At 38.8% G+C, this 24,329-nt stretch overlaps 1 protein-coding gene across 1 annotated transcript; it reads right to left on the bottom strand.

Annotated features, from left to right (window-relative positions):
* Positions 1-1,400: 1,400 nt before the first annotated feature.
* Positions 1,401-24,069, bottom strand: TNFAIP6 (TNF alpha induced protein 6). Its single transcript, XM_063428597.1, has 6 exons — positions 23,825-24,069; positions 16,041-16,178; positions 10,173-10,334; positions 6,866-7,094; positions 3,999-4,039; positions 1,401-1,681 (listed from the first exon to the last, which is right to left on the bottom strand). Exons 1-6 carry the CDS (start codon positions 23,922-23,924, stop codon positions 1,548-1,550), a joined length of 804 nt encoding a protein of 267 aa, XP_063284667.1. The 5' UTR covers positions 23,925-24,069; the 3' UTR covers positions 1,401-1,547.
* Positions 24,070-24,329: the final 260 nt, after the last annotated feature.

Below are 24,329 nucleotides of genomic sequence, written 5' to 3'. Positions count from 1 at the left end.
TTCACTATCCATAATAGACATAACTCCCAAGAATGCCTAAAACGCTCCTACCTGGTTAAACACCAAGATCACTATGTCCTATCATTACCAATTACTAAAACAAGCAAACTGGGTTAGCCAGTGCAGATCGCCTATTACCCTGCGCAAAATAAATGGTGCCCGATGAAGGTCCTAGATGCCTATCTCTGCACAGTACCAACACAACCAGCCACACCTGTTCTGTCCCTCCACGGGGCCATCCTGACCACGTCAAAATTCATGATGTATGTACGAGTATTACTAACTAGACTGGGGGTGAATTCTAGTAGATACTCAGGACACTCATTCTGGATATGGGCCGCATCCACGGCCTCCAGCCAGGACATACCCGTCCATGTTATTAATCATTAGGTCTATGGAAGTCCTCTGCATTCTCTGTATATATACCTCAACCTGTTCAAGAAATACGGAGGGCTTTTGAGAAAATGTCATCTTGAGGTATATACCTTGCGTTATGTTTCTGTGTATTAATAAATATTCTTTGGCATGATACTTCTGTTTTTGCCCACTTTATTTATCCGGCCTACCGCATACGTCGGTTCTGGCACACATCAACAGACTTTTTCCTCTATAAAAGGTTACGTCAATACAAAGTATACATCACTCTTAACAATGGTTTCCCTGAACACAAATGTAAAGGCTTGGCCTGGAGTTGTGGGAGGGGCATGTGGGACCTATTTGAGGGACTCCCCCCTTACCTGCCCTAACGTAATAGGCCTGACGATCTGCATGCCCCACCCTCCTCTCTCTTTAATCTTAACTGTTTTCTCCCTCTACTTATTATACTTAAGTGGGCCCACTTTATTTATCCGGCCTACCGCATACGTCGGTTCAGGCACACATCAACCGACTTTTTCCTCTATAACAGGTTATGTCAATACAGAGTATACATCACTCTTAACGATGGTTGCTCCGAACACACACACACATATATATATATATAAAAATTCAAAATCCCCCGCACTCACGCTTTAGTAGAATTCCACTTTGCCGGGTGCCTTAGCTTGGACTCCAATCGAATATTCCAACAAAGAACAGCTGCTCACCGGTCTTATAAAAGTCCAAAATTTATTAGATAAAGTTTAAAAGAGACCAACGTTTCAGTCCCAGCTCGGGACTTTCCTCAGGGTAACAGAAAGTCCCGAGCTGGGACTGAAACGTTGATCTCTTTTAAACTTTATCTAATACATTTTGGACTTTTATAAGACCGGTGAGCAGCTGTTCTTTGTTGGAATATATATATATATATATATATATTTCATTTTTTTTTTTTTACTGGGACAATAGAATATGGATGTGTAATGCTTATTCCTCTGTGTACAATCTTTTGACTATTCATTGATAGATTCAAAAATACAAACTTATATAAGAGATAATTTATTAAGGTCTGTAAAAGCTAAAATGTTCCTAGTCCTGTTTTCTTTCAAGTTATGGATGTTTTTCTACAAAGATACTGATGACTCCTCTTGAAAATGGAGCCGTGGTGATTTGTTCAACTGTTCATGAGCTTAAGATACAAAATCAGTCGGTGTTTCGAGAGTAGAAGTTTCGTTTGAGATGGGTTCTATTGCACTGTATTTAATCTTAAATCCTCCTCCGGTAATGGAAGCATCTGTCAGGAATTTTAACGTCATGACGTTTCCTAGAATAAGAGCGCACAATGTTACCATAGACAGAAAATATAACATGATTAATGATTGCATTCATTTTCTCTAAAACAACGATAGCATATTCGTCTAACATTTCTGAAAAAATATATAAATGTAAAATGCTACTACTCACTACACAGCATGCTATTTAATAAATAGCTCAGTAACCCAAAATATTAAAGAGCGTTATATTTTTCCCCAATTCTGCTGTTTTGCATCTCGAATCTTCACAACTCACCGTTTGTCCCTATAACTATAGATTTACACTGCTGCACTAACTATTGGACGAGATCTGACTACAAAATCGAGTAATATTGTATCTCCCTTGATCAGATCAGGCATCTCAAATGCTTCTTGTACACTGGCCCCAGTTCCAGATTCTCCAGCCTTTTGTTTTTGTTTATTAATTCTGTTTATGTTTGTCCACCCACTTTCTGGGAGCATACCCCCTTTCCAGTGCTTCTCAGGGAGCGGCGATCTGCAACGGTGTAACCCCAGTATATTTCCTGTTAGCTATAACTTTGGTATTGTGTACAATAAACACAGCTATTCTACCTCTAAATCTGTAATTTAAGTTCTGTTATTGGGAGCAAGACACATTCCTGTTAGTGACTGTGGGCTTTGTATTGTGACATACTGTAGTCTGTTACTATAAGTGCCTATTTAAATGCATCATCCATCCTCTTGATAGAGTGGGAATAGACGTGTAGAAATACTAAAGGGACATTGCGGTCACCAATACAACTTTAATGCATTTGATAAATTTTAACCTCATTAATACGCTGTATTTTGCTGCATGCTCAAATCTTTGTAGTTTTTGCAGTAAATAAATAAATATTTTGCAGAATTCTGCACCAAAAGCCTGCCTCCATAGCCACACCCCCTCATGCCAAAAATACTTCCTTATCAGGTATGCACACAGTCTCAGCCCCAACATAACTGAGTGTGCTGCTTTAAATGTGATTGGCTGAGCTGTGTACATACATTTTTGATAAGGAAGTATTTTTCTGGAGTGAAAGGTTGTGGCTAAAGAGGCGGGCTTATTTTATGCAAAAACTATAAAGAACTGCATATCAATGAGTCCTAAACTTAACAATGCATTAAAATAGTATTAGTGCCCAGGGTGTCCCTTTAAATGTGAAATTAATTTTGGAATTCCTGACATTTCTCAATTTAGTAATTCGTTATGAATGCATAAAACAGCCCAGAGAATCAAATGACTTGTGGGTCTATTGACTAAACATCAAAATGTGCGGAACTGAAAACAGAATTGCAAAATCTAGGTTAAAGTAACTGATCAAACAGCTCAAACCACCAATTGGTTTTGCAAAATTTGCAATTCCTTTTTCAACTCACTATAATTCAGTGGTTATTGAACAAACCCATTGGCATCAATGATTTCAGAAGGATATTAAACTTTATAATTGTAAATCCTATGTCAAATAAAAACAGTCTGGTGTCTTTTTTTTATTAAATGCTTTACATAAAACACATGGACTTTGTTTGGGAGTAGATGTACTGGATTTCGCTTTCAATATAGGGAAGGGTTCCTTACAGTAAAATAGCAGTGGAAAACATGACCAACTGTGACTGTTTTGGCAGATACATTATATACCTTAAATTACTGAATACATTTCTCAGAATGTTGTTACAGCTGCAATCACGTAGGTAAATTTCTATCTACAATGCCAAGTATTGTTCTACCTCAAAATTAACTGTATGTACAACTTACAGGGTTACTGCCTGCCTTTTTTTAACCCCTTAAGGACCAAACTTCTGGAATAAAAGCCAATCATGACATGTCACACGTCATGTGTCCTTAAGGGGTTAAATCACAACAAAAGTATAGTATAGTATACATAGCCATAACAAGAGATATGACATATTCTAAAACTCCTCACAGTGAAAGATAATATAGTACAGGGCTCAACAGTCTAACTTGTCCACTAGCCATTGGCAAGTGAAAATTCTGTTCTGGCAAGTAGATATTCCCTGGTTAGTGTACTGTGGACTCTCCAGGCTTGCAGTAGCAAGTAACCTTTAGGCCTGTTTAGTAGCGTAGGAATTTTGATATCAGGGCTGATTACTATTTACAATACTGGGTTAGCCTCTACCCTAAAACATTGAAACATCTTCATGGGTGGGACAGATTGGTATTCACCAAAGGGTACTAAATCGAGGCATTTTTTATTTCAGTACCAAATGCCAAGCAAACCGTTATAAATGTGCTGAATGCAGATTTTATTTAATGTTCTCTTTTTTCCTGACATGCATTATTTTTATAAAATAATAATGTATTATGTGATTTACCTGTACTAATTATATCATCAGGAAGCTCATCACCACAGTACCTGTAAATAAAGATATATGTTATATCACATGAAAGAAGTATGTGTGCATTGGTTACTATTTGAAAGATGATAAAAACATTTTGCTATAGTCTCCTTGTTGCAGTAATTGTTTAGTGACAGAAAAACTATAATGAATGTATAACAATGTATATATATATTATGACAAGAGAATTTCATGAAATAGCAATATTATGTAATTATATCAAAACAGTTTTTATGAACCGTTTGGTAAATGAAACTAAGACAAAGACAACTTTTGCTCTCATGCTGTCAGTGGATTACATTTGTAGAGTAAAGACAAAGCTCGAACATTTGGACAAAAATTACTGTTTATCATGAACTACTCTGGATAGAACTTGAGTTTAACAAAATTATATAAATCGGGCCTTAGCTCTTATTATTTATATATTTTATAAAGCGCCAGCAAGTTCCGTAGGTGGAAGGTGGACTAACAGACACATAATTGTAACCAGACAAATGGATGCAGAGGAACAGAGGTGTTGAGGGCTCTGCTCAAAGAGCTTACATGCTAGAGGGAATGGGGAATAGTGACACAAAGGGTATACGTAGGGGTAATGGAATAGGTTGCTAGAAAAGTATTCACTGAGATCTTATTTTTGACAGTTGCAGAAGAGGAGTCATGGGGACGGGGAGGGGGTAAATGAAAACCCCGCTAACAATTTAAATGATATGCTTTCCTAAAGAAGTGTGTTTTCAAAGGTTTTATGAAGGAGTGGAGACTGGGTGAAAGTCTAACGGAGAGGGGAAGGGAGTTCCACAGAAAAGGTGCAGCCCTGGAGAAGTCTTGGAGGTGAGCATCAGATGTGGGAGTATGGACAGAGGATAGAAATAGGTCTTCGGCATAGCTCAGGGGCCTCGACAGAATATATTTGTGTATTAGGGAGGATAGGTAGGTTGGAGCAGCATTATGTAGGGACTTGTAAGCAAGCACCAGAATCTTACATTGAGCCCCATATCTAACTGGAAGCCGAGACTGCGAGGTAGAGGTGATGGTGGCACAATTGACTTGGAGGGAGACAGACATGGGAGTAGCAACACTTGAGGGAGGAAAGACAAGAAGTTCTGTTTTGCACAGGTTGAGTTTAAGGAAGTGAGCAGCCATCCAGTTGGAAATCGCGGAGAGGTAGTCATAGTCACGACTCAATATGGGCAGAGAAAGATCAGAAGAGGACAGGTAGATGTGTGTGTCATCTGCATATAACTGATAATGGAAGCCAAAGGAGCTGATGAGTTTACCAATGTAGGCAGTATGGATGGAGAACAGTAGGGAACCAAGGACACAACCTTGGGGAATGCCAACAGAGAGGGGTTGGGAAGAAGAGGCAGAGCCAGAGAAAGAAACACTGAAAAAGCGCTGGGAGAAGTAGGAGCAGCACCAGGAGAGAGCAGTATCTCGTAGACCGAGATTACGGAGAATAAGAAGAAATTGATGATGATCAACAGTGTCAAAGGCAGCAGAAAGATCAGGGAGAATTAGGATAGAGTAATGGCCGCGAGATTTAACAGCGATTAAATAGTTGGATACTTTGGTCACAGCTGTTTCAACAGAGTGACGAGCGCGGTGTTGAAGTGACTTAATTTTGCAGAAGAAAGAGCCAGAGTGTAGGAGCGCAGCATAATCTTATAGTGGAGGAAGTCCGATGCAGAGTGAGACTTTCTCTAACAGCGTTCAGCAGTTCTGGAACCTTTTTTGAGATATCGGGTCAGCTTGGTGTGCCAGGGTTGTAATTGGGAACGCTTGCTTCGTTTAAATGTAGGAGGTGCCATGATGTCAAGTTGAGAGGAGAGAGTGGAGTTGTAGAGTGAGGTTGCAGAGTTAGGGCAAGTGAGATTTGAGATGGGTAAAAAGAGAGTTTGGAGTTTGGTGGAGAGATGCTGGTGATCAAGGCAGTGGAGGTTTCTGTGAGATTGGAGAGTTGAGGGTGGTGAAATTTGGGTACACACATTCATTAGGACCGAAGATAATTAGTGTTAGTATCTAAAAATGTTACATAGATAAAAAATATATTCAATGCCTGTGAGGACAATTTTAGCTAAAGCGAGTTGTCATGAGAGTTTCACTCTAAATTGAAGAATTGAAGAATTAGTCTCCAAAACTGATGAAATGTACGTAGTCTGGATCATTGTGGAAACATTTAAAAAACCATTGCTTTACCGTTAAGTTATCACTTATTTATGCTATCACTCTGGTAGGCAAATGAAAAAGATTTACTAGGAATTATAATAGGAGAGGCCAAAAGTAGTTCTTGAGCTACTGCAATACAAAAACTCCCATGATGCTTTGCTAGGCTTAAAGGGACACTATAGGCAGAGACTGCAGTGCTTTTTTTTAGTGCTAACCACTCCACTCCTCTGGCTTTCTCTCGGACGGCCACTAGATGGAGCTTCCTGGTTAGTAACTGAGCAAAACCTGGCTACTTGACATCTGACGTCCTCACATTTTGCATGGGGACATCTAATGTCATCTAAATTCAATGCAAGCAGCTCTGATGTGAGTGCTTCTCCACTGAAGCCTACTACTGCAGAAGCCCCATAGGAAAGCATTGATTCAATTTAGGTCCACTATGTCCTCTCCGCGACAATGCTGAAGAAGGTGTGAGCAGCGCCAATGAAGCCTCAACGCTGGAAAAACGGAAGTAAATATTTAATATTTTAGGTTTTTTAGCAACCGAGTTGGGGACACTTGAAAAAGAGTAATGACTAAAACACTATAATGTTAGGAAAAAAGATTTGTATTCCTAATGCTAAAGTGTTTCTTTAAGCGCAGAAATTGACCTTTTGCCCAACATTAGAAAATACATTTACCTTCCGACAAGGCCATAAACATCATCATAGCTATCGTAGACTTCAAAGTAGTCAGACAGGCAATCCGTGTCGTCTTCAATATCGATCTCCAGAAATTGTATGTAAATGCGCTGTCCCAGTTTGAGTCGTATATGCCAATAACAGATTTGTTCATTCTCATATTCATTGGGATAACCAGGTGATTTGATGATTCTCTCTGTCTCTGTTAGTACTCCGCCACATTCCTTCCCTGAAATAAATAAAAGACACCTTAATCCAAATTGATGTTTAAAAAAGAAATTACAATGCCTTATTTTTTTAAATTAATCTTTTTATATAAATGTTGAAGGAGACTGTCAAAATCATACATTTTACAATTCACCATACTTCATAATAAATGTGCAGCCAAGTGAACTACTAGGAAATGGATGTGTATCAACATTCCTCCCTATTACTCCTCCTATGGGGATACAAAATATAAGGAATTATGTAGGAGGTAAACTAGTACCTAACCTTAAATACACTGATAGGAGACAAGTCTCCTTTAAGGGGTTACTTCAAACATCATGACCACTTCACTGTTTTGAGTTGGTTATGATGCAAGGACCCAGTATTTGCAGCTTTTCAGTGTGAAACGCTGCAAATACTTCGATATTTTATATTGATGCAAGAGGTTTAACTCCACCTCCGTTAGCTTACCATTACCAGCATGTCTAATGTTAATTATGCACATATTCTTTGCACAGATGTTCTTTTATTGGCTGAGAGGTGATGCTCTCAGCTAATGAATGAATGGTGGGATCTGTATCTGACTTTTGCAGCTCTGCAGATGCCATATGCCAGTTCAGATGGCATGAGAGGAAGCTCGATGCCCTGCTGGACACGGGTACGAGTCAAACCATAGGCGTGCGCACGGGGTGTGCCTGGGCACACCCTAATCCCCGCGGCACGCCTATGTATTGAGACCGGCAGGGGAGATCTCAGGATCCCCCCTGTCGGTCCATGCAGAGCCGGCGTTATCCGAGCGCCGGCTCTGCTCTCAGCCTCTCTCCCCACCGGCCCACATGCAGGGAGGGAGGCTGGAGAGGACCCGGGGAGCTATTGCCAGCAGCTCCGCTGGGTCCCTCTCGCGAGATCTGAGCGTTGCCGTGGCAACGCTCAGATCTTGCGTGAGTGAACTCTAGCCCTGCGGGGCTAGAGTTCACTCTCCACTGGACCACCAGGGATGGATGGCAGCAGCAGGATCCCCCCTCCCAGGCATAAGGTAAGAAGGGAGGGGGGATATTAACTGATCTGCCCCCACCTCCACTGGACCACCAGGGAAGGCAGCAAGGAAGAATCCCCCCTCCCTACATAAAGTAAGAAGGGAGGGGGGATATTAAGTAATGTACCCCCACCTCCACCCCCCACAATCACCCACACACACACATACACAGCACCAACACACATACAGCACCCACACACATACACAGCACCTACACACATACAGCACCCACTCACATACACAGCACCTACACACATACAGCACCCACACACATACACAGCACCTACACACATACAGCACCCACACACATACACAGCACCTACACACATACACAGCACCCACAGACATACACAGCACCTACACACATACAGCACCCACAGACACATACAGCACCCACAGACACATACAGCACCCACAGACACACAGCACCCACACACATACAGCACCCACACACATACAGCACCCACAGACATTCACAGCACCCACACACAGCACACACACACACAGCACCCTCACAAACACACAACACCCTCACACACATTACACAAACAGCACCCTCACACTCACACAGCACACTAACAGTACCCTCACAAACACAAACAGGACCCTAACAAACACACACAGCACACTACCAGTACCCTCACACGCAAACAGCACCCTCACACACAGTACATTTACAGCACCCTCACAAGTGCACACACACACACAAACAGCACCCTGACACACAGTACATTCACAGCACCCTCACAAGCACGCACACACAAACACCCTCACCCACATAGTACACTACCAGCCCCCCCACACATACACATCACACTAACAGCACCCTCACACCGCACACACACAGCAGTGTGTGTGTGTGTGTGTGTATATGTGTGTATATATATATATATATATATATATATACATACATACATACATATACGCGGCATGTGCTTGTGCTTTAGGGTGCACACCCTAATGCAATAGGCTGCGCACGCATATGAGTCAAACTGTTAGAAAACTGTTTGTCCCATTACTGGGAACGGTGCCAGAGTACTCCTGGCCTCATAACCACTACAGCGGGCTGTATGCTCTGAGTAACCTTCTAACAGATATATTGTTAGTTTATTTATTGTTTCATGGCCTTACTTTTCTAATGAATAAATATAATTGCAAATACAAGTTTCCATTAATAACAGGAGGGATTTGTATCACCACCCTTGTTGAGCTTATATAGATATATCATATATGGTTACATATTATTAAAAACCAAAAGAAAAACGTTACTTGTGCTCTATCTCAAATCTCTACGCACATTTAAATAACCGGAGGTTTCTATTATCACTCCAATGGCCATTTAAGTGCAGGCTCACCTGCCACGTCACGGCAAACCTACTAGGTGTGTCCTATGCTAGCAATTCACCTAGCTTCAGGTACAAACTGGCTAATAAGGCAGATACGGGTATTTGTCTAAACCCTGCATACTTATTAACTCTTAATAGGGAACATATGGGTGGGCGGCAGCATTGCATTGTTAACTACTATTATTTTGAAATATTAAAGGGACACTATAGGCACCCAGATCACTTCAGCTCATTGAAATAGTCTGGGTGCACTGTCCCAGACCCCTTGACCCTGCACTAGTAATTATTTAAGTTATTGAGAAACTGCAATAATTACTATCTAGAGTTAACTCCACCTCTAGTGGCAACATTCGGTCACCTAACTGACGTTGGATGTCCTCACGCTATGCATGGGGACATCAAGCGTCAACCAAAACAAATAATAAAAGCTTTCCTATGGGGCTGTCCAAATGTACTCGACGTGCATGTGCCTTAAGTCCCTGACGTAGGCCGATGTCGGGGAAGGAGGAGCCAAGGTTATTGGCGCTGGATTCAGCTAAGTGACAAAAAGGTTCTGCGCTGTGTGGGGGGAGGAGTCGCACAAATGAGGGGGGCACTATAGGAAGCTATAGTCCTAGGAATACAAGTTTGTATTTGTAGCCTATAGTTTCCCTTTAACTTGTTTATTCACATATATTTCAGATAAATATTAAAGAACCACTAGTCACTACTAGCATACCGGTTGGATTGTAGCAATAGGTATCCCATTTTTCACTCTTGTTTAAACGATAACCATAATCGATGATGCCTTTTTTCCCGAAACCACAGTTGAAAGTTGGTTTTACTATGGGGTAACCCACTCTTCCTCTGTGTAGCCAGCCTGCTGCACACACGTGGAAACCTATAAACAGCACAACGATAATAAAAGAACTCTTTAGGAGGATGTCTCTCTCTTGGTAAGTCATAAACTTCTTTAAATTTTTTTTTATTTTAAAAGCTTCCCTTATAGCTTCTGTTACACATTTGGAGATGTTCAGTGTATCAATAGACTCCACATGCAAGCTCTAAATTCATTTCAGTAAAGAGAGATAATTTTCTTGACAATGTATAGGAACTCAACATACAGACACAATTCAAAATAATAAAATAAGTCAAGTTAACAAGATACGGAGTATAAATACTACTGCTTTGATGTCAAATCATACACATTCTAGACTGGAAAAAAACTTGCTTTTAAGTTATTTTATGAGAACACAAGACATGGGAGCAATGTGTTACTAAATGAAAGCAGACAGAACTCTGTGTAATATATAAATGTATAGAACCCACTTAAATATTATATCAATGGCATTTCAAAACGTGAATAAAATAAAGAGAAAATTGTGAGTGTTACAGGATACACATTTTTTGCCTGAAATCTAAAATGATCTCATATCAGCACATGGAGAATTGGAACTACCAAATCACTTCTGGACTTACACAATACCATTATTCTACTGCTGCCAAAATGAAATGAATTACAGATGCTTTGGGAAAGTATATCACTTTTGAACTTGTTAGGGAGGATTTGTAAACTAAACAGGCACATTTGGAACCTCTAATTTACAACAAAGCTTTTTTTTGTCCCTACGTATATAGAAGGCAGTGGTCCAAAGTAACAATCAGGATGTAATCACAATGGGTATTATTCGTTTTCTTAGCAATAGATTAGTGCATTTAACTTCCATATGTAGAAATACATTGTTTTTTTGTGTGAAATAAGTTAACCCCTTAACATTACTAATCACTCTCCACCCCCCACCCCCGATACCTTTTCCACATCCACGGATATCAATATCTTCACATGGGAGAGAAGGGGGGAAGAAAAAACGCCAAGATCCTACAGTGATCCTGAACACATTTTCAAGTCTATGTAGACTCTTAATAAAGCATTATCACGTCTATGTAGATACTTGAAAAAATATATAAATAGACATGAAACACTTCAGGATCACTCTTGGATCATAGGGTCCTTTCCCTCCCCCCCCTCCCCCCCTTTCCCCTCCCCCCTCTCTTCTATGCCATGTGAAAATATTTTAAGTCTTGGAAATGTTGTTATATTTATATTATACACTGGTGGATTTATGTCATATTTGCACTATTCCTATTAAATTGCCACCACAAGATAAGCTTCCTTTTTCTCTTAAACTTAAAGCATCTACCTGAGTGCGGTGTACATACTTGAGATTTTCTGTTTGATGGATTTCAGGAATTGAAACACCAGCACCTGGGGTTTTACTAAGCTTGGAAGTCTTCAATACAAGTGCATAGTTAGAAAGTTACATCTTCCTGATATATTGTTAAGACTGGAGCAGTGGCTTAGAAAATCTTGAATTCCTGGTAAAGTCACTTCAGCTCCTAATCCTTCTGAACTCAATAAAAAAGGACCATTGAGTTGGGCAACAATAACATGTAGACTCCAGACAACATTTGAAAATTAGACAAATGCAATATTATTGTTAGCAAAAGCCTTTTTGATGTTAATTCACACTTTTAATTGATAAACCTCTGAGTTTTTATTCCTGATCTCAAGTCCTCTGTTTCCATATTTATAATCCTCCAAGTTCCCATTAAACGCTATTAATCTTTTTACGTCCTCTCCCACTCATAGTGCACTCCTGCCAATATTGTTCAGAATGTAAATTCACGTCCCGTATTATTACTGTCTCTATCTATCATTGTGTTACAATAGACACACCCAGCATATCCTATTCTCCCCTATGACCTCTTCTTTCTGCTGCTCAGTCATTACCGTACTCACATTTCCCATGTAAAACCCACTCTCTCCATAATTGTAAAAACGCCCATTACTGCTGTACCATTATTTTCCTATTACAGGTCCCCACTTGTGCATTTATGTGTGCTTTAGAATCATACCAGCTCCATTTCCCAGCCTTAAACATATCTTAACCCTAAAAGTGAAAATCACATGAGAAAACAAAAGATACATTCTGAAATAAAAATTAGGAACTCTCTGAGAATAAGATGAACGAGCACTTTCTCTCTTCAAATTCTGCATCGGCACATTAGTCTAGGAAATCATTTTCTCATTTTGAATACCCTTTTGTACGTTTAATATACCTCTACAGTATAGAGTGGTGCTGATTATTTGCATTTATATTTGTTCTGATATAGACAATTACATAGATTGAGATTTGTTTGTGTCCGCATATCAAATCCTTTTGACAATTCATATTCACCTTAACAATACAGTTCTACAACCCAGGACTGACCTCTGACCTCTGGATTGTACTATTTAAAACCTAATTTCTCTATGGTTTCCAATGAACTCACTTCCCGACTCGATACGACTCGATATGACATATCGATTCATAGTGACTTGATATGCGTAATCAGATGCTGGAAGTTTAGAACCCCTTTGTTGGCATAAAGAGAAACCACATTTGTGTGTCAGTCAGTTAAAAGCACAATGGAAAATTTTATTGAGACAAGGCTACATGGTAATTATATTGGATATTCTATCCCGCCTAATCTGTGTTTAAATTGCAAATGATAAAAGACCCAGATGTACCCCTTAGAACTAAGGATATTTTAGGCTGTGACACTTTTGTGACCAAAAGGCTTTTTGGAACTTTTATCTCGCATTTATTCGACCGCAATTTAACTTTTTCTCTTTAAGTGCAGTGTATTGTTTTTGTTTTTTTTAAAAGAGAAATAAGGATTTTTTAAATACCCTATTTGCATACATAACGCAACCTTAAATATGAATAAAATGTTTTAAAAATGGAAACAAAAGAAACATTTTTTTTTCTTAGTTTTGCATTTAATAATTTCTACACAAGAACAAGTAAAGAAAAATAACTCAAGATGTATTCACTAATATGTCCTGATTGTTAAAATAACCAGTAATTTAAGGATTTAAATTTATTTTAGATGTTATAAAACAATTATTGCAAGAAGTGAATTAAGATTTTAAAGATAAACGGTTGAAATATTGGCATGGTTAGATTACAATTTCATAGTCACAGAACCCAAAACGTCTATAGAAAAGTATATATTTATAGAAAGTAAATCACCCGGTTATTTAACCGAGACACACTTTTCATTTACCCATCAACTTCAGTTAAATGTGTAAACCCATGCCAGGCTTAATGACAGTCTCCCAGCCGGGCCCATCCAGGGCATGAAGTCATAGTCTTTCTAATGACAGTGCCACTCCAGTAATAAACTGGTAAAAAAAATCTCTTCAAGTCTCATGTTTTAGGTTAATTCTTTGTCCTAAAATGTAAAATTTCCTTTTAATTGTAAACAATCTGCATATTTACAACACTGTATGTGTTATGTTTTTAAGAAACAAAGTTTTTTATTCACTAAATTCCTAAATGTAACATAACAGAATCAGAAAGGAAAATTAGGGTAAAATCACCAAGCTGTGATTATTGCTAAATTCGATACATTTCCCAGATTACTTATTTTTTGCCGTTTGGAAGCCATTTAGATTAGAATTGCAACAGTTTGCGGTTTAGTGAATAAACCACAACATTTCCTTAGGAACAGAAATGTAAACATGTTTAGGTCATTTGGAAGTTAATCAGACTGCCCCGCTATAGGGAAATATAAATAAATGCACATGGTATTGCTCATGGTGTTTAACATTTTCCTTTAATGTGGCCTGGAATATATTACTCCATAGGAGTTCCTGGGGACTTTCCCTTCTTCTGCAACACTAAATAAAACCAAGGAAAATAATCAAGATTGTTTTAATCTGCTGATTATATAGAGCCTTTATAGTCAATGGAACATGTAATGCCTCAGGCATAGCCTTCTTGCTTTCAAAGGTTTGATAGAAAAACTGTCACCACATTGACACTTGGTGATATTGGACACTAGTTATACTAGACATAGACTTATTATGCAATTCATGAGAAATACAAATTAAACTAAACTGGGTGAGATAAACATGGGTTTGTGCTGTTAGCCAGTGGTACCCACAAGAGGTTGATGTCCTATAACTTACAGAATTATATAAATGCAATAGATAATGGGAGAGTCATGGGAGTTGCAGTTCAGCAACATATGGGGTGCCGGAGTAGGAGATGTCTGGTTTAAAGGGATACTCTAAACACCATAACCGCTAAAGCATGCTGATTGGATGAGAAGGCCAGGAAGGCAAACGTCGGCACGGCGCCTCCGGGATCGAGGGAGTGTGAGGTAAGGAAGTAGGATAGCGGGGGCCTGACATATGGTGTCTAGAGTGTCCCACTATACATTATGGCAACCAGTCACTTACTGTACAATATTATAACATGGAACTAGCTGGTGGTCACTAATTTTACCTACAGCCATCATTGTGATCACTAATTATTTGCCAATAAGTTATTGTAACAAGCAGATAAACAAACTGATGCTCCAGGAAGGGGAACTTAAGGGAGAAGTTCTGATTGAATACAGCTGCTTCACGACAATTCCGATTGGCTGAAGGCAGTCCGGCTATGAGATCCAGCAGGTATTTAATCCCTTGGATATGGTGGAGAATGTTACAGTACTTGTTTGCTGGTGCTTACAGAACATGTTTACCCTGAGGAAGTCTGTCGTACAGACAAAAAGCATAGGGCTTTGCATTTTAACTTTCATTTATTTTTTTATTTTGATTATCAGTTATTTTAGAGGACTTTCTTAGCTCTGAGGGAGCTTTCCACTTCCTGCTTTTTTTTATAAGCACAACATTTCCCCTGTAGATATGGACTAACTGTTCCAGAACTTTCATGATGAGCTTACCAAATTGTCCTTCTTCTAAGTTTTAAATCATTAAAGCAGTGTGTGTCTGTTTTTAAATACTACACCATGTTTTGTTTCTTTCTCCACATGTGTATATAAATGAGATAAAATACCCTGAGTGGAAGAACTGTTTTATGAAGTGCCATTTATACCATTTGAAGTGCCTACTATACAAGGTTATCTTGTGAGTTTAATCAGTTTATATTAAATTATCTGAATACCTCTACTCTACTACTCTATCTGTGTCCTATATATTTTGTACCTGTAGATTAACGTTGGTGTGGAGTTTTATACAAGGATATAGAGGAGTTCTGCTCTTTTCTGCAGAGTACACATTTTTTTAAAGGGTAATACCTGGATTTGTTTATTTATTCAGATTATTCAGATAAGAGGTGTATGCGAATCGGCTCTTGGTATTTCTACAGTAAGTTATCTATGACTATCTCTAACGCCAGTATACTTTGCCATAATTTGAAAAGATCTCCATATAGCACAACGTGAGAGCCCTGCTTTAATCAGCTAGCAATATTATCTATACATTGTCCTAGTTAGCAGATATTGTCTCCCTTTTTCCAGTTCAAATATTAAGCTACAAGGAAATCGTGTGTGACATCCATAACATTCCCTAATTGGTTCCAAGAGTGAAGCCTTCCAGAACGTCCACTTGAAAATGTGTAATGCAGGCTCTCATTAATGCCATTCTACAATAAAACCACTACGTCTTAACAGTGTTTTTGGTGCTTAGATGCTTCTTTCATGTGTGAGATGTCATTGAACAGAAAACATTTTTAGTGCAGATTTGCACCAAGGATAATCCGAATGATTGTACCTATTTTCCGAGCTTCTTCTAGTTGTTCGTAAGTAGCCAGTTGACCTCCTTCATATTCACACACTGCCTTAGCTTCACGGTAGGTTAGCTGGTATTTCCCAAGTCGAGATTCTCTATGATAAACCCCAGCAGCTTGTTCTGCAAAATACAGTAAGGAACAATTGAGACATTGTTTGTCCGTCCATTTGTTTACCTCCCTCTTTCATTGAAAGTAACAGGCGGAGACACAACTCCCTGCCAATAGCAGACAAAAGATCAATATCATGACCAAGACAATGCTGGACCATTGCCCAGATAACAACAACACGGTGTCCCAAGAAATGATGAATATTTTACCATACAGCTCTCAAATTTAAATTTTGGGCTTCAACCTTTCACACTTGGTTTATGACTGATTGCGAGTGTTTGATACTTTGTATTGGAAAATGTAAGTGTTATATCAATATGTTCTCTCCAGCAATGATTAAGTGCTCAGCAGGGGAGCTTTTAGAAATTAAACTTGAGAAATACAATAATATTAAAAATGGTTAGCCAGAATGTCAAGGAATTCCTTTGCAAAATTACTTTTTCTGAAAGCATATAATTTATTTTTTTGTATGCCAACTTTAGTCTGTTCTGGAATTAGTTAACTGAACTAATGTTTTCTGGACTATAAGCATATAAAGCATTTTAAGACCTTCCATCTCTAACACAGGTTATACATTTACTATAAACCCATGTTTATTGCTTTTCAATAGAAATCATTGGACTTTCAAAGTCCATCCATACTATGCTCTCAGTCAGTTCCCTAGGAAAACATGCAAAACAGGAACATTCGAGGTACCTTTTCCAAAGTACTTAGAATAAGGTAAACCCTTATTTTACTCTTTTTTATATAGATAACGTTTAGAGGTACATGCGTTTGGAGTGGGCTGTCTGCACAGATATGTTGACCAGTTTCATCTTCTAAGGAGTAATGTACATCTTTTACTCTGTACATTTGCTGGTGATTTTGCCTCGTAGATCATAGATCAATGTATACCCACCCGAAGGTGATCTTATTATTCACACGTTGTGTTAATGAAAGGTCTACTTCAAACTATACAAATAATTCTCAGTAATTGCTCAAATTATAAATTTTATAAACAGTTAAAAAAATCTCTCAATGGGGAACATTTGAACAAATAAACAGATTCAGAACATATGTGGAACATTTTAGTCAGGGACACGAAATCTTAGAAACCACCATCTCCCGGGAATTGGCCTGCTCGTAGAAACTCTCTTAAGTATTAGGAAACAAAATGTTAGTTCTTGTCGATAGAATTGGCATCAGTCTTGCTTTGACTTGTGCTTTGACCTTTCACCTGTCAGTGTGACCAAGTGCTAAATTTTTGACACAGCAAGTCAGATTGTATTAGTTTATTGCACGTAAATGCCAAATACTTAGAGGAAAATGGCAGGGTTTCCTTTTCTAAATACAGTGCTTTTTTGTTATGTTAATAAATTCTTAACGTAACACTGTATGCACTATAGCAACTTCATCTTTATAAAGTTGTAATAGTTAGTTAAATAGTTCCTCCGCCTCCTGTCATTTAACATCATGTATTTCTATTGGTTGAAGGCTTGAAAGCACGGCTTCGAACGATGCCTCCAAGCCGTCTGAATGGGAGACCCATACCCATACATTCCTTGACTGTGCACGTGCAGTGTCATTCCCAGTTTTAAATAGAGAATCAGCATTCAACGATTCTGTATGAGAGAAATTTCATAGGTGGGCACGTAGGGTCCACAATACTTAGAAATGAGAAGCATCGGATTGGACCTTTGTCGGGTGAACTCATGATGTCAGAGGGGGCTCCTAATGGAGCTAGAATAAAGTGATATAGCTGTTTTATTTTAGACAATATTTAGTCTTAAAGGGATACACCAGGCCACTAAATCAAATTAGCTTCTTGTAGTGCTTTATGGATGAAGAGTATGTTTTAATTTTTAAAATTTTACAAAAAAATGCTGATTTCAATACAAGTTGACACTTTTATAAATTAACCTAATTACACACTCTGGCTGTCAGTCAGACAACGAATACGGTTACTTCCTGGTTTGTTTAGCTTAGTGGAGCAAAACTGCTCATTGAGCTGATTGGGCAGTTTGTGATTGAACAACCACAAAAAGTCTAGTGCTAGAATAAACATTTGAGACAAAGGACTTATTTTAAAATAATTGTACTAACTCAGTACAATGTTAATTCAATTTGAACATAGACACAACAAATATTTTTAATAATAAAACAAATAAAACAATGTAAAAACTGTGCAACTGGTGATTCAAAGGAACACTCCAAGCCCCATAACCACTTCCATGCGCTGTAGTGGTTATAGTTTCAAGAGTAGCCTGGTGCCCTTTTAATGTAAGGCATCACACCATTATAGACTTCTTACCTGGGTTCTGCTCGGTTCCAATCCCACCTCCATTCTTTCTTATTGAAAGCCTTAAGCTACCAATCGGGAGCTTCTGCAAGATCTCATGAGCAAGGTCTAGCCCATTGTCTGAGAGAGAGTCAGCTGATCGCTCTAAGCCAGTATGCACAACCTTGCACCTCACTGTAGGCAAGTCAGATAGAGCACCTCTGGCTCTTCATAGTAAGCAGTGGAGGTGACAATTGATGCTCTGCAGACACCAGAAAAGAAGTCAAATTATTCTAAAATGGAGTTCCAGCTGACAACTTTCAAGGAAGTGTGTAAACTCTGCCTTAGCCAAACCTCCATTAGTCACCAGACTGCTGGTAGCCACAAACCCTCATTCGGGTCATTGATTGTTAAACTGCTAGAAAAAAGTTTAATACTGAATGGTGGGACATTACCCATGGGACTCCAGGCACTGTAATCAGTTCGATGAGATGAATTGGTTATACACCCTACACTCTACCTTTACTGATTAAGGTGCAAATACTCTTCAGGTGTTGCCTCCTTGGTTAGTGTCAAACCATTTGAGTTTGACTAAAACAGTTCTCTTCTCAACTAGCTGTCCAACGTTGAATGGCAGTGATGGACTGGTTAGCACATCATTCTCAGCCTATTATTGCTGTCCAAAAGTGAATGCATAATGTAGAAGATTACTTTTGCATTAACAAAGAAAAAGAAGGGGGGCCCCAGTCTTTAAGAGAGCCTCAATTTTGGTCAAACCGCATTAAAAAACATTAAAATTCAATGAGGAGATAGTGAGTGAAGACACTGCACCAAAACCACTTCAGTGACTGTGGTAGTTATGGTACTTAGAGTTTCCCTTTAAATATATTTCAATATTTATGCTAAAGAATGGAGAATACATTTTCTGTTATTTTAAAAAAAAAAAAAGGAATGTGCAGATTATGTTCGGTGTCTCATTGTGGAAAATTTGCTAGCTGAGTGGATCTGGTACAAAGGTTTACTGGGATCAGTAGTTACATGCACGTTGGGCACTGCCAATCAAAAGGCTGTTTCTTTTTAATTGCACAAAGTGATGATGTCTTCTTAGGAAAAACATTATATTGAATTACTGTAATGAAACCGTAACTGGGTGCTTTTTTATACTGGAAAGCATATTTTCCATATGCCAAGCAAATTTTGAGCTCTAACGTTTTATGAATGTTATTAACTGAAAAGTTCTGCAATTACACTTTTACAGCCAGGGTCTACTCAGGCCAAATTGGCTCAAAATGAACTGAAAATTTGTAAGAATTTTAATCTCTCAGTGGAATGGACTGGGAGAAACCGTAAGTCTGCAGGAGGGAAAGCACCAAATTGCTTCTGACTTTAGATCCTTGCAAATGTATTCCTCCTCACTTTGAGTCTAAAATGAAATACTTGCTTTAAGCAACATAACCACCGCAGGTCGGTGTAGTGGTTATCTTGTCCAGAGTCTCTGGGCACCATCTCCTGTTATTTTTTCCAAACTATTTTCGATCACTTTGCTATAAACCAAGGACCTCCATGGCATCTACAGACCGCCCCCTCATTAGTCACATTGTTAATGCATAATTACCACTTCTAGATGATCGATGTTTATGTCAACCTAACATTGATGATTGGCAGAGAATGCTTGGGTGGGATAGCTCTATGTTCTCAAATCACTGCTGTCCAAGTTTTTAGTAGAAAAGGTTTGTGGAATTAATATGTCCCATTCAAAGCTTAATCCAAAAACGTTTCATACAGCATATTGAAGGGATACAATATGCAGGTTAGTTCTAATGTATTATTTACGTTAAAATCGTCAGCCTAATTCAATGCAGGCACCTTTCGTGCTTCCAAAACAGTTCGGTTGCATCAAAGCATGGACTCCACAAGAATGAATGTGTCCTGTGATATCTTGCACCAAGACATGAGCAGCAGGTTCTTTTAATCCTGCAAGTTGTGAAGTAGGGCCTCCATGGATTGGATTTGTTTTTCCAATGTCAGGGGACAGCATTGCCATGAAGGCTTGTTTGTGGTCTGCAACAATCTCTAGGTAGGTGGTACATGTCAAATTAACATCTATGTGAATGCCAGGACACAAGCTTTCCCAGTAGATTATTGCCTAGAGCATATCACTGCCTTCACTTGTCTGCCTACTTCCCCTAGTGTATCCTGCTGTTATCTCTTCCTCAGGTAAACAACCCACATGTACCAGGCCATCCACTTGATCTAAAAGAACATGTGATTCATCAGACCAGGCAACATTCTTCTCCAATGTTACATGGTCCAGTTCTGACACTCATGTTCACATTGAAGGTGCTTTTGGCAGTGGACAGGGGTCATCATGGGCACTATGACTGGTGTGAGGCTACACAGCCCAATATGCAGCAAAGTACAATGCACTGTGTGTTCTGACACCTTTCTATCTTGGCTAGCATTAAGTTTTTCAGCAATTTGAGCTCTAGTAGCCCTTTTGTGTAATCGTACCAGACGGGCTAACCTTCACTCCTTTTGTGCATCAAGAGCTTTGGGCAACCATGACCCTGATTCCAGTTCACCGGTTGTCCTTCCTTGCACCAAGTTTGATATTGTACTAAGTACTGTATAACAGGAACAAGACTTGTCGTTTTGCAGATGCTCTGACCCAGTCGTCTGGTCATCACTAGTTGGCCCTTATCCAAGTCACTTTTTTTGCTTGCCCATTTTTCCTGCTTCTAACACATAAAATTTAAGAAGTAACTGTTCACTTGCTGTCTAATATATCCCACCCATTGACAGGTGCCATGGTAACAATATAATCAAAGTTATTCACTTTACCTGTTAGTGGTTTTAATGTTGTGGCGGATCGGTACAGAAAAAGCAAAAAAAAAAAACTATACAAAAAATTCTCACCTTAAAAGTTCAAAAAAAATCTGCAAATGCATCATCAGGCAGAACCCTCACAGATTAGGAAGATATTTCACCATTCATGATCATGTTACTCTGATCAATGGGGTTTTACTTACCCCTACACTCCTGTCCAGCAGGGGTTTGTGGAAGATGCAGTTTATCCTGCATAAGATGAGTCAAACTGCTCAATAAACTGATAGCTAAATAGAGATTAAGGAACAGGGCACACAGAAAAATACAGTTTTAAATTTTACAAGGTTACTTAATTATTTAGTTATGGCACTTTATTTTATGAATTGTGTTTTTGCTCACATTTCTTTAAAATTATTGGTTTAATTGAAAACGCTTCAGTTTAAATTATATTCATATAGCACTGGCACTACTTAAGTTAGCATGTTTGCTCCCCACGTCAAAATTAGTTTAGGACCCACCGATATTGGGGGTACCGTGGCATAGTGGTGGACTTAACACAATATGGCCATATAGTGGAACTGGATGCCCATATTTGTCTGATAAGATAACTGATTTAAAGTAGTTTTTTTACATGTTTTATTTTTGCTGTTCCTTAATATGTATTTTGTATAAATCTTGTTTTTTACAGTAGCTCCACTGATAAGAAATGCACTTTCTGAGTGTACCCCCAATTTCCCCTTTTTTCAATAAAGGGATAGAATGCTTAGTTTTGCCACTGACAATCAATTTACACCCGGGATTACATCTTGGTCTCTCTCCAGAACTGGAGCAAGGTTTGTCCAAGTTGTGTGTGTGATGTGTGTATATTGTGTGTATAGCTGGATCGATTTCTCTGCACTATGACTTGTGCAATGATATGGGGTTATTATGATTTTTAGAGTGACTCTTTAAGCTTTTTTTCCGACAATAACTTCATGTTAAACTGGGATAGGTACCCTCTGGTACTCCAATTGCAGTGGACTATAATTACTATAATCCCCTCTTCTGAAACAGCACTACTAATATTGGCATTTCCAAATTACAGTTCCTTATTATCAAGAGTGAATCAGAGCGAATCAGTCCAACCTTTGGATGGCAATGATAGGCTCAGAGTGCTGGGGACAGGTAAGTGTACATGGACTAATAGCACTGCAACAATAAGATGTAGTGGTTATGGTGTATAGACTTTAACAATGCTCAAATAATTAGTCCCATGAAGAGCAACGTCCTGCAAGCCTTTGTATGAATTATCAGTAAGATGCAAATCCATAAATTAGAAAAATGCATGGTGCCACTACATTGCATGCAGAAAACTGGAGAGAAGATATTGTTGTTAATACAAGTACAATTTTGTTCTGGTCCTGAAATTAATCATTTAATTTTCACAATTTTTGATAGCTAAACACCCATCCATCTATTCATTCATCCATCCACCCACAAAACTATCCACCCATCCATACACCCACAAACCTATCCACCCATCCATCCATCCATCCATGTATCCATCCACACTCCCACCAATCCATCCATTCATCCAACCCCCTACCAACCTATCCATCCATCTATCCATCCATCCATCCATCCATCCATCTATCCATTTATCCATTCACAAGCCACCTATCCATCCACACACCCACCTATCAATCCATCCATCCATTCATCAACCCACCAACTCATCCACCCACCTATTCATCCATCCATTCATCCATCCACCCACCCACCTACCAATCCAACCATCCAACCTCCCACCAACCTATCCATTGATCTACCCATAAACACACCCACCCACCCACCTATCTATCCATTCATCCATCCATCATTTACCTATTTACCCATCCATCCATCCTTCCATCCATCTCTTTTTCACAAATAGATTTACTCATCTGTGTAGCTAAGGATTCATATAATACCTAAACATTGCAAAACAAATAAAGATACAAACAAGGGGGAAAACCCTGCTCAAAGCAATGCAAATATATTGCAGCATTTGAAGTAAAACAAGTTTTAATTAAATACGGTATGTTTTCATTTAATATGGTGAAATGCATAATTACCAACATGTGAATTGTTTTAACTCCTGGCACTCAGTTTATTTTTTGTTAGTTATTTGTTGTGATGACCAGCTCAGGAATTTTGAAAAAGTGAGTCTACGTTTAGAGTTTGCAATAAGAGGTATTGGATTAGCTCTAATTTTAGAGCACAAACTAATGCCTTTACTTATTTCTTTTAGACCCACACTAAGGTTCGAACACACTGAAGGAATTCAATAAACGGGTTGCTAAAAGAAAAAGTCAGGCAAAGTTCCTAACGTGGGGCAGTCTCCATGGACACCAAAGTAATCAATAGCTACATTCCAATTGATTATTGCTCCATTTTTCAGAACACTGCACCAGTTTTATTTTACTGACACTTCTATACTCCCCCTTTTCTATTTTTAACCATTCAGCTGCTAGAATAGGGTTGGGTAATTCTCCACAGAACAGTCAGTGGATACAAACTTGATGACCCAAAACAGATGAATAAAATTGTACCTACCTAACCAGATGGAGTTGTGTAGTATTCCATTCTTAAAACCCCATTCAAAAGTCTCCTCCAACTGCAAGATAACCAACACTAAGAGAATAATTCTTTTCATGTTCCAGCAATTTAGAAAAAGTGATGCTGTCCAGTGAAAACTACTTCTTCATCTGATCGAATCCTTCTGAATCATCTGGTTGCCAGACCTTTTTAAGCATTTCTTCCCCTTCTGAGTTCAGTAAGCTTTCACCAATAACACAGGCAGCTGTAGTATTTCACAATTAGAATGACGTCTGCATATATTAGCTGGAAGGAGTTCATAATATTCTCCACCTGTCTGACTAGCCTTGAGGTTTTAAACCCACAAGACGCCGTGGGAGGGGGTTCATCAAACGTTAATAACCATTAACCTTTTAGCCTTCTCGTATTTGGAAAACATTTGTCTATTATGTATGACTCTATCCTTTTAATGCCAATGTCCTTTTTCAGAAATGTGTAATGTGTCCTTAGTTATTTTTACTTT

This window comes from Pelobates fuscus, chromosome 8 (assembly GCF_036172605.1).
Source record: "Pelobates fuscus isolate aPelFus1 chromosome 8, aPelFus1.pri, whole genome shotgun sequence".
Lineage (NCBI taxonomy): Eukaryota > Metazoa > Chordata > Amphibia > Anura > Pelobatidae > Pelobates > Pelobates fuscus.
Note: the sequence above shows the minus strand (reverse complement) of the source record. Positions and strands in the feature narration are given on the sequence as shown.